The sequence below is a fragment of the Lygodium microphyllum genome, chromosome 11, assembly GCF_053477565.2.
Source record: "Lygodium microphyllum isolate KBCC chromosome 11, Lygodium_microphyllum_v1.1.10, whole genome shotgun sequence".
NCBI lineage: Eukaryota > Viridiplantae > Streptophyta > Polypodiopsida > Schizaeales > Lygodiaceae > Lygodium > Lygodium microphyllum.
The window spans coordinates 64,520,220-64,537,862 of record NC_141145.1 but is presented as its reverse complement, the minus strand read 5'-3'; the positions used below and the strand labels follow the sequence as shown (position 1 = coordinate 64,537,862).

The window sequence follows — 17,643 nt, the reverse complement described above, 5'->3', positions numbered from 1 at the left end:
CAGCAGCCAATGGAGGAGGATCGCACTCCCTCCTAGCTGATTAGCAAAGCAAAGGCTGGCATGCAGCAAAGGTCCTCCAGTTATGCTGCCTCATTATCATCATGATTTTGTGGTATAATGCTTTCCACTTAGTGCCATGGATTGGGACTCTCCATCAGTTACCATGTTGGAGAGGCTGAGACCCAATGACAAATTGTTTTTATATATTTCAGAACTGCAGGACTCGTTATATCAGTCTAACATTTTTGTAATGATTATGAACCTCGCAAGCATCAAGTATAAGATCACCAATCTTTTACACACCATTGATTTCAGATTCTCGCCATGAACTAGGCATGGTAGAAGACACAATGCAGGAAACAAATGATATCGTGCCTCACTTTGGGCAACAGAAGCGGCCAATCGAGGAGGATTATACTCCCTCCTGGCTGATTAGTAAAGGAAAGGCTGGCATGCAGCAAAGGTCCTCCAGTTACACTCTCTCATTATCAGAATGATTTTGTGGTATAATGCTTTCCAGGTAGTGCCATACGTTAAGATTCTCAATTAGTTACCATGTTGGAGAGGGCACGCCACAGGTATCCACATTATTGAAATCACAACCTAAGTCTTGTCAATCCTGGATGCAGATAGTGTAATATTGAAAAAAAGACAATATCCTTGTAGACTATGGCAAGACATCTCTATCAGCCAAGCAGCTATATCTCAGGTGAAAAAAAAGGCACGTCCATTTCTAAGAAATAAAGCCATAAAGTAACCAAAACTCCTAAGCATGGAGACAATGCTGCAATCTCCAAAAAAGAAGAACCACAATACTGTAGGAGGCCTACAGGTGCAGGATCTTTAGAAAGAGCTGAAGAATATTGGAAGAGAGAAATGTCCAGATGATTAAAGGGGCCAGGGGCCATGAAATAAGCTTCAAAAGGATTCTAAGGGTTTCCACAGTAGACAGCATGGTGCACAATGCTAAATAACCTATAAGTGCCAAGAGAAGTCCAAAGCAAGCAAGGCTGGGTTAGGAGATCTATACCACTTCTAATGACTATCTTCTGGTGTCGATCAGCCACACTGATCCTCTGGACAGTGCAGTCAATGAATAATTGGTAGCCACTAAGCAGTCAATGAATAATTGGTAGCCACTAAGAAAACATTGTAAGCTCATCCCAGCTTGGTGACTTTTCCTTTCAACAAATGTATCATAGTTGAATCAAACTCTCCAAATATAGAGGAGATCTATACCACTTCTAATGACTATCTTCAAATGTCAAGCAGCCACACTGATCCTCTGAACAGTGCAGTCAGTGAATAATTGGTAGCCGTTAAGAGAACATTGTAAACTCGTCCCAGCTTGGTGACTTTGCCTTTCAAAAAATGTATCATAGTTGAATCAAACTCTCCAAATATATGGAGTTATACAACATGCTTTTCATGATCCAATATTGGCTCTAATACTAAATAACTTGTCATGTTGTTGTGGTAAGTCAAACAAGGTAGATCCCAAATGCAGATCAGAACATTCCCAATCACTGATCCGCTACTCTCTTTTAAGTTCATCCATTTTGATCTTTCCATATCATATCTTCCCTTTAAGAAGAAAGAGAGAATATGCATCTTCCACATGTATGAAGCATTATGTCCAAAGTATTGGTAAGACTATGAATTCTCACATAATCATCCACAAGCCAACAATCTCCACCATAAAACAAGAGAAGCAACCTTTCTCTGTTTTGCAATAGGGTGGCTCTTTCATTGTATCTATCTTGCCAGCAAAAAGATACTGTATCCACATAGGAAAGTCAAATCCAATACTTAAATTCTGACTCCACTGTTGGCCCACTGGCAGATCTTGTCACCATGCAAGGCAGTAAACAATAGCATCAATAACATTTCAAACGCCCCATTAAAAAAATGGAGCCTTTGAATACCCTAGGGGATGACATATTTATTCTTTAACTTTTAAACGTGTCTAGGACTTTCTTCCAAAAGTGTTTTGAAGTCCAAATCCTACTCATGTTCAAACATTTTCAAAAAGGTGTCTAGACAGGAAACCATTATTATAAATTGCCCTACATCCAACATCAGAGATAAAAGTCTCTCCAGGAAAAATGTATTAAGGTCAGTTATGAGGGACAAACCAAGTTCGGTGACAAATTGTATGCCTCCACAATTGTAGCAGATGCATTCTGGAACAAGTAAACAGATCAATAAGCACAATAAGAAACATCACAGAGCTTAGATCATGATAAGTATCTATACACATTAGTTTCCTCAAGTCTTCTTTCTGCTAGAATTAATTACAGAGTTTTGGCAGTTAAAAAGCAACTACTGTCCGATCCATAGTTAAATAAAGCAGAACGAAGGTCACAATAACGGTACGCAGCCTATGAGATGTTAAGGATGTCCCTTTGGAATTGAAATGGTTCAATGAGACTTGATGCCTGTTATTTTGAGGATACTTTCCATGGGATAGACATAGCTATGTATACAAAGACACATCAATGTGTAAGTTCTAGATTACCGGATGTTGTGGGATACAAATGGGAGGGTGTTTATAGGCCTTAGCCTCCTAGGCCAAGGGAAACCAAAGGGTTGGGTGGGGTGGCTATTTTTTATCATGAGAGCCTCCAAGACATGATCCATGTGGTGTCATGAGATACGCAGGCTAGATATATGTGGGTAAGGCTAAGGATAGGGTGCCCAAGGGATCTATATGTTGCAATATGTTACTTCCCACCTGCCTATTCAAAATTTTCCCCTAGGGAGGGATCACCATTTGAAGTACTACATGAGGACATTATGCGGTATAGAAGCATTGGAGACATACTACTATTGGGAGACTTTAATGCTTGAACAGGAAGTGAGCAGTCAGCCTTTTATGATACTAAACATGAGATGCTTAAGAGTCGGCATTGGAATTAGGGCTTGACAACACATCTCAAGATAAGGACATGATAGCATATCGATCCCATTTGCTAGCATTAGGAAGTGCTCATGGATTAGCTCTATTCAATGGCTTATCAAGATGGCCGGAAGCTGATGCTTTCACTTGTTGGAACAACAAAAAGGGAGCCAGCATTGTGGACTATGTAATGCACTCGCCAATGTTAATTCCAGAAATTAAGCATTTTGAGATATCTGACAAGCCGGTTGGCCAATCTATCAGCCGACCATGCAATCCTAAAATTCACCCTAGCATGTGGTCAAATATAGGAAACATGCATACAAGTACACACATTTCTGCACACTGAGTTTATAGAGCAAACTTCGCATATCTATAGTGATGCAATACGAGATGGCTTAAGCCAACTAGACCAGCATGAACCACTAGAGGATGTCACTAAATCTCTAGCAAAGGTTTTACATACAGCAACTACAGAGGCATTCCCATGTAAGATGGGCTCTAGTGCACCACGCAGATGCACTACCCCTCAGAATGCTTGGTATGATAATGAGTGCAGACAAACTAGGACCCGCCTATAGAGGGATGTTACACTAGGGACATGCACACAAGCATGCACGGAATGTCTTCTATCGTCTTGTGTGAAAAAAGAAGAGGGATTATCTAGCCAAAGTTCAAACTAGAGTTTGAGATGTATCAGCTCTTTTTGGGCAAGGACAGTAAGAAGGCATGGAGGAAATTTCATGGTAGACAAACCCCAATTCAGTAAACATCACCTACGATATGGCATGAACATGCTAGTGCACTGCATGATCTTCCCTTACAAGACAAGATTCCCTATCCATCAAACTCTAGGCCAACACAGTGTGGATTCTTTACGGAAAAAATGGTGGAGTATGTCATTTCGAGGTTAAACAATGAGAGAGCACATGATCAAGATGGCCTTGTGGTAGAGCATTTTGCACATGAATGTTATGCATTCGCCCCTATCTAGTCAAATATCTTCAATAGAGCTGTATGTGAGGGTTTTCCAACAAGTTGGAGCGACCACACAATAGTGCCAATTTTTAAGAGTAGAGATCCATTGGTTGCTAACAACTACCGCACTATTATGATTGGCTGTATGCTAGCAAAGATATATGCCTCTATTGTGGAGCATGAGTTGAGTTGATGGGCTGAAACAAAGGGGATATGGTCTGTAGGACAAGCTGGCTTCCACAAAGGATACAATACATTTGACCATATATTCACGCTGAGGGCCTTGATTGAGGAGGGACAATCACTAAGGCAAAAAATCTATTGTTGTTTCATGGATTTCCACAAAGCTTTTGATATGGTACCACGTTCAAGACTCATACAGAGGTTGCGAACCATTGGGGTCCCAAAGTATATGCAGTGGTGTATTTATACATTGTATGAGACAGTGACATGTAGAGTATAAGTGCCTAGAGGCACAACAGACTCAGTGTCTAGCACAGTTGGTGTAAAGCAAGGTTGTCCGCTCTCTCCTTTGTTGTTTGGATTGTACATTGACAAGATTTCAAATTACATACAAAGATGGGGTGGTATGGGAGCCAACTTGGTTGGGGTATTGATCCCAATTTTGTTATATGCAAACGATATTGTGCTCATCTCAAATTCACCGGAGGGGCTACAGCGACATATGGAAGCATTGCATGTGTTTTGTGAAGAGAAAGGCCTCAAGGTTAATCTTGAAAAGACTAAAATTATGGGCTTTAACACCTCAATAGCTTGGGTGACACGCTCAGAGCATCACTTTATGTATGATAGTCAGTCTATGGAAATGGTTAGACAATATATATACCCTAGGGTCACTTTCAAAGGACCATAGTTTTCATAGCAGGAGACTTCAGAGGCTAGGCTTACATGGACATATGTAGCTTTGGGCACTCTAGAGCAATAGTGTGCACACATACAGTTCCAAGAGCCCCATACCAAAATGTGGCATACTTTAGTTATGCCCACACTACTCTATGGAGCAGCCATTTGGGGCCCGAGCCTTTACCATACTAGACGAGCACCTCTCATTGGACTATAACGGTCCTGAAGAACAAGATTATGATGGCTATGAACATATGGAGAGACCACTGGTCATGATGATACCATGTATGATAAGGCCGAAAGCCTTTGTACCACAGGAGATCATCCAAGCAAAGTTGGGTGCAGCACCCATGGTAGTGGAGGCACTATTCTAGGCAATCACCTTCCTACAAAGGATATGGTAGCTCCCTAAAGACTGATACCCTAGGCTAGCTCTAGAGTCTTCAAGACAGCTTGCAACATGAGGAGATAGACAATGTTGGTATGCACATATGAGCATGTGGTTGAACTTCAATGGCATGAATATAGACAAACTGCCACCATTCGATTATAGCCTTGATTGTCCCACTTTGAGTCTCAACCGTTCAAAGTTGAATAGAGTGATGAGAGCAGACATCACTAAAGTGGAGACAGAGAGGACTTGGTCCAAGTCCCCTTTCCCATTAGGCACAAAGATGGCACAATACCAATGTCACTTCTTGCAACTTTTCCATGATGGTTTCATAGTGAGGCCAAGATATATGGATGCTCAACTTTCTCACAGGCTTCGAGTTGCTATTGGACAGATCCGCACCTCATCACGTCAGTTGATGATTGAAACAGGTCAATGGAGCCATGTTGCAGCAAATGAGAGGATGTGCCAACTTTGTGGATGGGAGCCAAAGACAAAGGAACACTACATTTGTAGATGCATTGTATACTATGATATCCGAGGCCGCTACAATTGCCTCTTTAAGGAGGGCTTTGGACCACTGAGACACGTGATGGACTATGAGGACCAAAGACGTCTGGGCCTTTTCTTATTGGAGCTCCAACGGCCTAGAGCAACACTATTACGGGATCGAAGGCAACCCCAACCACATATACCCCTCCAAAGAGTAGTTACGGAATTTTTTAGTATAGCTGACCCCCCCAGCCACTACCACCTTAGACACTACATTATTACGGGATCAAAGGCAACTCCAACCACATCCACCCCTCCAAAGAGTAGTTACGGACTTTTTTAGTATAGCTGACCCCTCAGCCACTACCACCTTAGACACTACATCTCCTACTGATAGGCGCTATTAAGGGACATCATCAGATGGCATCATAGTAGACAGATCTACAGCATTATGTAGGGCACAATGCTCCAGGGTACCTACTCGACAACGTAGGCATGCTTATATACGACACATTCGCATCATGATTGCTTGTTCAACATAATATTGTTTTCTTCTATGATGAGAGATGATGATATCAGTCCTATTAGTTATGGTATCATAGGCCATTTTGGCCTTCTAGAGACATTAATATATCTTTCTTTCTTTCTTTCTCTCTCTGATAGATTGGGAGCGGAGGGATCTAGCCGAGGAGGGATACTGATACCAATCTTACTATATGCGGACGACATAATTCTCATCTCCAGTACACCCAAAGGGCTACATCCCCAATTGGAGGCACTACGGGCCTTCTGCCAAGATAAAGACCTCACCATGAACTTGGGAAAGACCAAGGTCATGGTGTTCGACACTTCAACCCAATGGATTAGACGGTCAACACCCCCCATCACATACGGGAGGGAAATCGTGAAAGCGGTTCAAAGATACGTCCATCTGAGGATTACATTTTCAGGACCGAGATTCACTTTGAGAAAGGCAGCAGAAGATAGATTGACACGAGGCTATGCAGCCCTCGGATCCATGGAGAACCAATGCACCCGCATACAATTCCAAGAGCCCCATACAAAGCTCAGGCTATTTGACACTCTTGTCACACCAACACTCTTGTACGGGGCTCCCACATGGGAATCTTGTCTCTACCACATATGAGAAGGGCCACACAAGACCAGCCATTGCCTCAAGAGGAGGCCACCTATGAGGGATGAGAGTAGACGGAGAGACCCCTGGTACTTATGATCTCACGAATGATCCGGAGCAAGCCCTCTGTGCCACATGAGATCATCAGAGCAGAGATGGGGGCACCGCCCATTGTAGCTGAGGCCCTCTTCCAAACAATGGCCTTCTTGCACTAACTATGGGACTTGCCCCACCCCAGACTCGCGCTAGAGTCGTCCAAACAGCTAGCACTGCAAGGGGACACTAAATGCTGGTATGCCCGAACAAAGACCTAGCTACGGCCACATGGCCTACACATGGACCACCTCCCCCCACTACAATACAGCCTAGATTGCCCCCACTTGGAGCTCAGCTCTGGGAGGAGGTGAACCGTATCATTAGAATGGACATCATTCAACTGCACATAGCCAAGACATAGGTGACTCTTGCAGAAGACCTAAGGACAAAGAAAGCTTTCTACCACGAGCACTTCCTGCACATATCTCCGGATGGCTTCATTACCCGCCCAAGCTACATGGACTCACACTTGTCCCATGGAGTCAAAAGCGCCATCAAACAGATCCGTACATCTTCACAACAACTATGAGTCGAGACAGGTAGATACGGGGCCCACCCCCTCCCCCTAGAAGATTGGATCTGCCAAATCTACCAGCTCAAGCCAGAGATAGAAGAACACTACATATGTAGGTACCCAGCATACTACAAGATCCGGGGATACTTCCACTACCTGTTCAAAGAAGGATTCCGGCCACTCTCTAAAGTGATGGATTTCAAGGACCAGAGATGCCTTGGGCTCTTCTTACTGGGAATACGGTGCCACACAAAGACCACCTCCTCCGAACCTCGAAGCAGAGACAAGGAGCCGCCCAATGCCTACTCACAGAATTCTATCGAGAGCCAACTACCATCCCCACTCCTAGGCCCCCACCAACCCCACTAACCTCCCGACCACGAGAGACCACCCTGGCCATAGCCACACCAAGAAGCAAAGCCCGGTGCCAACATCCAACCAGCCCCCACCCCCGTAGGAGGCACATGTCGAGGATACAAGGGATACTACACCGCCACCGGAGGGCCTTGCCCGGCCGATTCAGCCTCTCGATGTTAGATAGACCCATGTGGGACATTTTAGGATGACCAAGCTCCATGGGCAGTTCCACGCCATACTTGGAACACATATGAATTGTACCCAGCCTATATACCATTCTATACCTACTCAATTAGTTTATCATAGCCTTAGATGGTAGCTTTACTGGGACCTAGAAAGTTTCCAAGACATTTTGTATGTAACGTTAATATAACTTTCTTTCTTTCTCTCTCTTTTGTGGATAAGTGTATATTAATGTTGAAATATTTACGTCCAACATTCAAGCCATCCAAACATAAGGTACATAGGTCTTACATTAGGCCTACTGGCCAGTCATGAAAATCCTATCAAGCACAAGTCAAAGGATAAAGGCTACTATAAAATAACACAAAGATCATGCTACCTATAGAACTGGACTAGAGTGAAAAATATCCAACCAAGGAGCAGCCACATCAGGAAGGACCACATCTATTGAAATCATGGAAGAAATCTGCCATAAGATTAATTCGCAAACACAAACCACATGACCATCAATACCCAAGGCTGAGTCAATAATAAAGGCATTATGCATACACCAAATGTGCCAAAGGGCTGTCCATCTGAGAAATTGAAAAAGGCAAGCATAATCCAAGTGCAAAGAAGACAATGAAGGCATCTTGCCCAAGACCCAAGAACGGATGGGTATCCAGTGTTGACAAGTCACTAAGGTCTACAAATGGAAAACAACGCTCCAAATCTATCTCACCAAAGGCCACGAGATGAAGAGATAAATCAGTGTCACATCACTAGTGCAAAAGACACAATGGCCCCACGAGATCTTGCGGATCCGTAGAATATCCCCAGTAGGCAGGCCACCAATAAGCAGCCTCCACACAAAAACTTTCCCCTGACAAGGAATCTTGGACCTCCACGATTGAAGAAGTCTATCCCACCACTTCTCTCTGCTATCCCAAACACACCAAACTTTATTTGCTTTCTCAGTGACCCATTTCTTGTCCTCTACCATCTTGTGGTAGATCCAATTAGCCAACCTTTTCTAAGTATCATCTAGTGTCACCAACATCCATTCCTACCACAATGAAGCAGGCTGAAGAGTAGGCAATGAATCAAACTGCTGAAAATGGTCTTGCAAGGTCGACTAGATCTATTTATAGCCTTTAGGCACCTGAAAGTGCTTGTGTATGTGCTGGAAAGAAAAGAGACAGGACTTCCTAGGAATGACAGCATGTACCGCTTGCATCCCCAATCAAGCCATCCAATTAAATTTATCTCGCTGCAAATCTTTATCTTGCCAATGAAGAAGACTAGATCTGGCCACCACTTCTACTTGCAAAGAATTAGCCACCTACAGAGGTCAGGAGAACGCCAAACTATAAAGCAAAGCATCTCTTGCCAAGAGGCAATCAAATGAGTCAAAAGAAATGACTATGATTATTTTAGAGGCCTTGTAGAATTCAGCACATGTGACCAAGATGCAAGGATAATCGTGTGATCATGGGACATACCCATCTCCTCAATGAAAAATTTTGCAATATCAATCTAGGGATGGCTCTGCACACATAGAGCTTGCAAAAGTGCCATTCAAAGAGTGATCATATGAAGATTGACACCTAATAAAGCAGCTCCCCCCAACTGTTTTGGAGTAGTAACATGTTGCCATGATATCCACACCTCAACCAAATGATTGCCTTTCCTTTTCCACAACATAAAACGGATGGCCTATACCAATTCCAAGCGAGACTTCTTGGTCCAAGAAAGCAAGGGTCAAAAATAAGAAACCATACTAATTATGAGAGATTGAGCCACTTTGAACCACACATGAAGAAGCCCGCCTTGAGAATAAACCTGTCATGAATATGGGAGGCAAGGAAGCAATGCTCAAGGAGGCACATCCACACCAATGGGATATCCCAACAGCCAGGTAATGTCACCTTTAGAGACAAATGCTCCCTACTAGCACAATTCTTGTAAATTTGTCTCCGTACAAGAGATCAAAGTTGATTATTGAGTATTAATGCAAACACCCAAGGCCAAACCAAGCAGAATGCAAACTGCCGTTGCCCAATTGGCATTAGTTTGATCAGCCTTGAGAAACATAAAACAATCATCTACCAAAGATTGACCCAAAAGTTGAGAACCACTATGAAGAGATAGACCAACAATCTCCCCATCTTTGGCCAACCAATCCACCAAAGAAAGCATGGGGTGAGTGACTAATGCAAACAATAAAGGATTGAGAGGGCATCCTTGACAAAGAGAATGAGATAAAGCAATCTTTTATGTGACTCCCCCATTAAGTGTAACATTTGCCACTGCATATTGACTAATAGTGTCAATAGGAAAACTCGTGGGGATGAAGCCCATGGTAGACATCAATTGCTGCAAAAAGGACTAGCTGACATGATCAAACGGCTTTTCAATATCTAACTAGATCATAATTACCTATTGGCCAAACGCTATAATCAACCCCATTTGAACATTCAAAATATATGCATGAGGTTCCATCCCTTAATGAACCCATACTTAGGGGAATGAATTAACTGTGGAACACAGTCTGCAATCTATTTGCAACGACTTTGGAAAAGATTATTTATAATGTATCCATTACTAAAATGGGCCTCCACTACTTCAAAGTGGATGGGAAGTGTGGAAAAATAGACAAATGATGTATGCTCCAAGAAGAGCTGTCCTGAATCCCATATGCACAGTGAGGGAAGTGGAACAACCCAAACTCTATAAAGCATTGTACTTGACTATCACTTTTATATGAAATGAATACAATGTCATGATGCTTTGTACTTTCAATTAAGTGTCTTGTCATTGTCGATCCTACACAAGATTGTGTTTATGAGTCCAAGCTTCTATCTTGAAACTTAATTCACTTGTGTAATAGTTTGTCTCTACTTATCCATGTCATTATGAGTTTGGTCTTCATCTTTCATTCACCATAGCTTGTATCATGCTCTAGATTCGTATCTTATAACATGGTATCAGAGCTCAGTCGGGCATGGCTTAGCTCATATCCATCTCTTCCTAGCTCACGTTGAGTGCTGGATCTTATCTCCAACTTCATTTGCAATTCTACCTTCAATAAAGCTTCCATGGCAGCCATAGCCAACAGTACCTTCAAAATATCTCTCTCCACAAGCCAAATTTCTCTAGACTTCCTTCTAGAGAAGTGTTTCCCTTCTTCCAGAGCTCATCCCTTGCACCTTAATCATTGACATTGGGCAACTATTGCCTCAGCATTGCCTGTTTTGAAAGTTGCTACCATATCTGTGTTTGTGGACAGCAACACCCACCTGACTTAGAGGAGTTGTATCTCCACATAGAGGCCATATCTCTCCAAGGTCTCTTTTAGAAAAACATTCTTGAACTCCAGGTGCTCCTAACTGGCATTACAGTGAGGCATTGGCCCCCAGTTGCTCAGCATTGCACGAATTTGAAGATGTTGGCTGATCTGCGCCTGGTTTCGTTCGAACAGTCGATTCTCTCTCCACGCAATGTGATTCCCGCCAAGACCATAGGGCTTTTGTAGAGCTTGAAGAGAGCTACATTTCCATTAAAAAACTTTTGAAATGATCCACTATAGCTCATGAAATTAATAAAAAAACCAGACCTTGGTCTAAACCCTAATCCAGGAAGCCATAGCCAAAGCTTCAAAATTTGACATTCTTCACAATTTCTTCTCATTAAAGTCATCAACACTCATTTTAATCACTGACCAATACTCTGTGAAGTTCATTACAATTCTGGAAGTGCCTGAGAAAGCTCAGAAGTCATCCACGAAGTTCATGAGAGAAAGCAGATCAAGTAGCAACTAGTATCCATTAATACTCAACTAGTGTCAATTTGACACTGATTCTCTTGTGTCTCTTGACACATTAAAATACAATCTTTTGTTGGTTAACTAAACTTTAGCAACATGGCAAAGCTTGAGCAAATAGATAAATTCAATGGTGAAGGATTTCATGCCTGGAATGAGAAGACCATGTATCACTTGATGCGAAAGGACTTGTGGGACCTGTTTGAAGATGATGCAGATAGCAAGGGGGAAGATGATGAAGACAGGTTCGTTGAAGAAGACCAGCTCAAAACCAAAGAATGGAAGAAAATAAATAACAAGGCACTTGGCATCATTGCCTGGGAACTAAGTGATGATGTGCTACATCATATATCTGGCATTAGAAATGGTAGAACCACTTGGGAGAAACTTGACAGACTGTTTGGTATCCAAGCAAAGAACTCAAAGGTAAAATTACTCATGCAATTTTATAAACTAGATATCAAAGACAATGCTTCTATGACCACACACATTAACAAGTTCAAGAGCCTGAAAACCCAGCTTGCAACTCTTAAGAAGAATATTAATGAAGATGAAGCAATAGCCGTACTGCTTGCAAGTGTAAACAAGGATCCATATGAGAACCTTGTGTCCACTCTAAGGAATGTTTCCACTCTCTCACTCAAAAATATTGAGCACTCACCGCTTGATAAAGAAAGCAAATTTAAAAGTAAAGATGTAAAAGAGACCAGCTCAAGGGAAAATCTCCTATACACCAAAGGAGCTACTGGACCCAAAGGAAGAGATCGAGGCTTCAACACCCACAACAGAAATTGGATGCAATGTCATTATTGTGGTAAGACTAGCCATATTGCCAGTGAGTGCTTTCACAAAAAAAAAGCACAACATATGCAGAATGACCACCATCAAGGTCAATTCATAAATGAAGAAGAAAAAAAAGATACTTCTGCTGCCATCAACAACTCTGATAGATTATTCTAAGGAATTTGGTTCCCATAGTGGATGTAAAAACCCTACCAAGATGTAAAGATTCAAGCCTTAACTTGACTAGGTTGCCAAAGAGCTAGTCTCCTGGTCCATGTACACATGCAGGGGGTGCAAAAGCCAGCAAGGGTAGAGACTCATCATTTGAGGGGAGGTGTTGAAAAATAGACAAATAATATATGCTTCAAGAAGAGTTGTCCTGAATCCCATATGCACAGTGAGGAAAGTGGAACAACCCAAACTCTATAAAGCATTGTACTTGACTACCACTTTTATATGAAATGAATACAATGCCATGATGCTTTGTACTTTCAGTTAAGTGTCTTGTCATTGTCAATCCTACACAAGAATATGTTTATGAGTCCAAGCTTCCATCTTGGAACCTAATTCACTTGTATAACAGTTTGTCTCTACTTGTCCATGTCATTATGAGTTTAGTCTTCATCTTTCATCCACCATAGCCTGTGTCATGCTCCAAATCCTACTTGTAACAGGAAGAAACCTTGGGCAGTAAACGAATAACTACAATTTTCCAATCTACAAGCATCGATCCAAATCTTCAAACATGTTGGCAAAGGCGAGTCAACACGCCCTTAAGTTGTTCCGCATTGGTTGTAAACAACTCATTAGGGAGGCCATCCCTACCCGGCCTTTTCCTACACGGTAGATGGCACAGCACATCCTCCACTTCTTTCTCTATAATATCTACTTTCACTAATTCCTTCCATTTAGGCTTGACATGATTTCGAAGCAAGTCACAAACCCAACAAAGATCTGTAGAAAGAATAGAATCTCCTACAAACCCAAGAATAGAATATATTCATCCGGGGCGCCTTTTCCTTCCTTTGTACTGTGCCCTTTTGGCTATCTCCTTTTTCCATTTTCCCACTCCTCTGCTCCATTTTCCTGCTGCTCTGTGCTATGGTAAACATTACCCCCCTCTTAGCTAAGTGCCAGTCCCATGGCACTGTGGTGGGGAGTAGTGGGGTAGTTGGGGTTATTGCTAAGTGGAACTGGTGGGTAGATGACCACAATCAAAAGGTGTTGTTGTGAATGAGAGGTGATGGAGTTTAATTAACGATGATCGGGAGAGATTCTAGCGTGCTTTAGACTTCATGAAGATGCTCAGCATTTCTCACACAGTTGTAGCTCCCATTCTGCGACGGCTGATAAAGGTTTTGCATGGGCATCTCTAATCCTATTCATTGCCAACCGGCTATTGAGAACTATGTAGCCATGCATCCCGTGCTGATCCGAAAGCACTTAATCAATAAGCAATCCGCAGGTCTAGGGGTTTGAACATACATTTGGAGAATATGAGGTTCCAAACTCTATGCCAATGGTGGGTCCAGAAAGAATAGAATCTCCTACAAACCCAACAAAGATCTGTAGTATTCAAATCTGGATGATGAATGTGGTCTCAACAACCATTTCCCCTTGTTCATTTATCAATCGCACAATATTCTCCAGCGCATATTTCTAATGCATACGAGCAAAAAAGTGATGAATCTGACAATTAGCATCATGCAATGCATCCAAACGAGCCCAAATTTTTAAGCTAGCATATTCTTCCCCTTGTAGAGCTTGAACTCTACATTTTAGCCATTCGGAACAAGTGGCCAAATCATTAGAGTTGTCCCCAACTTATTGCATACTAAGCAAATGTCCCAACGAAGAGTGCATATACTACAATTCAGCACAAAAAACAGAACCATGCTGAAAACCTTACTATCGGAACAATGCATGTGCATTATCCCTAAAAACAGGCCATGTATTAATGCCCCCAGGCAGAACCCACGTGCTAAACTAACCAACCAACCATTGCATGAACCAACAAACTAATCATTCGATAGAAAAGATTGATTGAAATACAAAGACAAGCAAGCAAGAAGAGCCTTGAAGGCATACACCGATCAATGAACCAAGTCCAAAACCAAGGGGTAGTTGTCATGACAACATGTATTTTTGAAACCTCACTTAACATGTGGATTAATTTTTAATCACATGATTAAGTAAATGTTGCACATGTGAGGTGCAACCGGGATTAAAGTAAATTTGCAATTCCGGGACCCCAAGAAATCACGGGATGTCAAAGATAAAAGTTGCTACAAGTTATCCCGCACAGGTACTTGGTGGTATCTCATGCCACACTTGTTGGCCTAGGTCATCCATTTGGCCATAAGTGTCAATTTCGTGACACTAGAGAAGTGGTGTTCAATGGTACCTAACGCCAATCTGATGGTCAAAGATGGCACAGAGACACTCAGGAATGGAAGTTGCCTAGCCAATTTAATTATTGGCTAGTCAGATTATTTTTTAGGGCACCGAAATAATTATTAGATTAATTTTCAGTATTTAAAGGCTGTAAATTAATATTTAATTATGGAAAATGCTAGAAAAACCATTTGGGAAGGCTGCCGCTTGTCAAAAATCTCCATGCAAGACTGAAAAACGTCTTTTTAGAGGCTGGAGAGAGGCATTTTTATAAATTCAGCCCGCAAGAGAGAGGGAGGGGAGACTGCTGGTCCGATTTGTATCCATTGGAGGACCTTCTGAGGTTGCCAAGGGCAGAAGAAGATCAATCAACAGCAGGAAACAGCATCTACAGGCTGTTGAGACAAAGCAACAGCAATAAATAACTGATTTTCTTCAGTTCTTTGCATCTACAAGCTCTTGATTGATTTTCAATCATTGTTCACAACAAAACTCTGAATTTTCTCTCTCTACAGTTTTCCTCTCATCTCCCAGCCATTTCTCAGTCTTGCTTCGAAAATCTCAGCATTTGGACCCCTAGAGGCTGAGAAATTTCAGATTTCTTTGCTGTAAACCCTAATCTGCAGTAGAAATTAGGGTTTAGCAACAGCCTCGGGAAGCGTGCCAGAAATTGGAAGCTCCAAGACTTGGATTCAACAAGGCTGAAGCTGTTCTTAGCCTGTTCAAGAAGAGGGACCAGCAAATAATTGAATTTGGGGCATTTTCCATCTCCATCAAAGCAGGTGAAGGCCAATTGATTACCCGAATCAAGGGGCAAATCAGATTAAAGACTTGCCGGTCACTTTGGACAACAAGGGGAGTTTGAATTGCGAAGGGGATCAGGAGAATCCCATTATAAATCAACATTTTCTTCAATAAAGCTAAAGAAATACCAAAAGGGGGTGCCAATTTTGGGGCTGACCGGGTGTGCATTGTCCAAGATCAGTAGGTAAATTTGTATTTTCAGAATTGCTTTAATTAGTTGTAATCAAGAATTTGTAGGTAATTTCGTATTTTCAGAATTGAATAAATTGTTTGCTGTTGTAATTAAGTTGTAATTAGGAATTTACCACCCATCCACGGAAGAAAGGCTGATTACAGTAGTGATCCAAAAGGGCATGATGCCTCTCCACCCACATATCAATCTTTGTTAGAAGGAAGTAATCACTCTGGCAAATATACATTCTATCCCATCAAGCTCAGGTTTCCGAATGTTGAAGACATCGATATATAAAAGCAGACTCATGAGGATGTAACCACAACCACATATCCTATTTCAAAGCCAAGGTAGCCAAAGCATCCCATGCTTAATGCTCAAGGCCATCCAACACAAAGTGAGGAAAAGTCACTTGTTCTAAGGATACACAAACATTAAAGTCACCCACAACAAGCCCCTAACAAGCCATGGACAAAGACTGCAAATCCTCCCAAAGCTAGGGACAATCTCTATTAGGTACAGACGCACCTACCAACCACAAGACCTCCACCTCAAACATAATCTCCACCACCAAGAATCTTCCTCGAACATCCTGACAAACCAATGAAGGTTGTATCAAGGACCAAACAGTCAACATAATTCTAAAATTAGGAGGAACTTGGCCACTAAAGAAGACCGTAAAGTCCTTATAAACATATCTAGAACTGGCCAATGAGTCTTGCTTATGCTCCACCACACAAAATACATCCCAATTGCTAGCAAAGACTGTCCTCCACAACCTATACTACTTACTAGGCAAGGAAGCCCCTTTTGACATTCCATAAGGCAAGTTTCATGAAGAACAAGAGAGGAAGATCTACTTGATCACCACTTTCCCTTTTGCATCCACTAATTCAGCAACTTGAAATATTTGCATTTCACTCTGTGGCCGGGACTGATGTTGCTGAGCACGGAATGCATCTTAGGAGGGCAAGATCCTTCCACGAGCATCAAACCTCAAAGTAGAATCTATAGCACCTTTATCAATCACTCTTGCTACAAGTACCGAGAAGATTGTGATTAAGGTTTTGAGTAGAATCCTTTACCCTTGCATTGAAAAGTTTGAGTGATATAATCATAGGTCGAATGCATAGGAACTGAATCAACTTCCTATTGAGCATGTCATCTGACCATACAAACCCAAGGAGCATCCTTAGGTGTCTAATTCTAACACACAAGACGTGACTTAGCAACAAGCCCAATCTGAACCGAATGTATTTAGACTTTCTGTGTTGCCTCAAAGGTGCCAAGGGAGGAGTGGAGTTCACACTCCTGCATATCCACCTAAACATCCAAAACACTTTGCAAAACCTCTAGAGCATGGACACATTCAAAAATGAAGTCACCCGACTAGCCACATTTGAAACAATGTCTGGTAGAAGTTTCCCATTTTAGCTTGAAAACCAACAATGCAATCCTGGTGCCTCAAAACAAAGTTTATTAGGTCAAGGTTTGCATGTATCCCAAAGCATGCAAGCTCTATTTTTGTTCCGAAAAACCAAACAAGCTCCACCAAGACCTAACCTAGAGATCTCAAAACAAGAGGAATAAACCGCCACAGGTGAGAAGGGAAATTAACCACATCCACCCAAATCCGGCATGCCTACCTAAGAATATCTTGAAATTTCTCCATGGGCCTCCAAGAGATAGCATGACCAACTGACCATCCAGAAATAGACAATACGCTACATTATGCATGCCCGAGCATCTAAAGAATGAGAGAGAATCTCAAAACACCCT

At 42.1% G+C, this 17,643-nt stretch overlaps 1 protein-coding gene across 5 annotated transcripts in view; it reads right to left on the bottom strand.

The window, feature by feature from the left end:
* Positions 1–17,643, bottom strand: part of LIG6 (DNA LIGASE 6) — a 251,305-nt gene that overhangs the window by 135,276 nt on the left and 98,386 nt on the right. For all 5 annotated transcript variants that reach the window (XR_015692342.1, XR_015692343.1, XM_087687657.1 and 2 more), the window contains exon 8: positions 2,136–2,183. Coding sequence is in view for 3 of the 5 variants with exons in the window: in XM_087687657.1 (XP_087543783.1) it covers positions 2,136–2,183 (48 nt within the window). In the remaining 2 variants the exon portion in view is untranslated. The remainder of the gene's footprint in view (positions 1–2,135; positions 2,184–17,643) is intronic.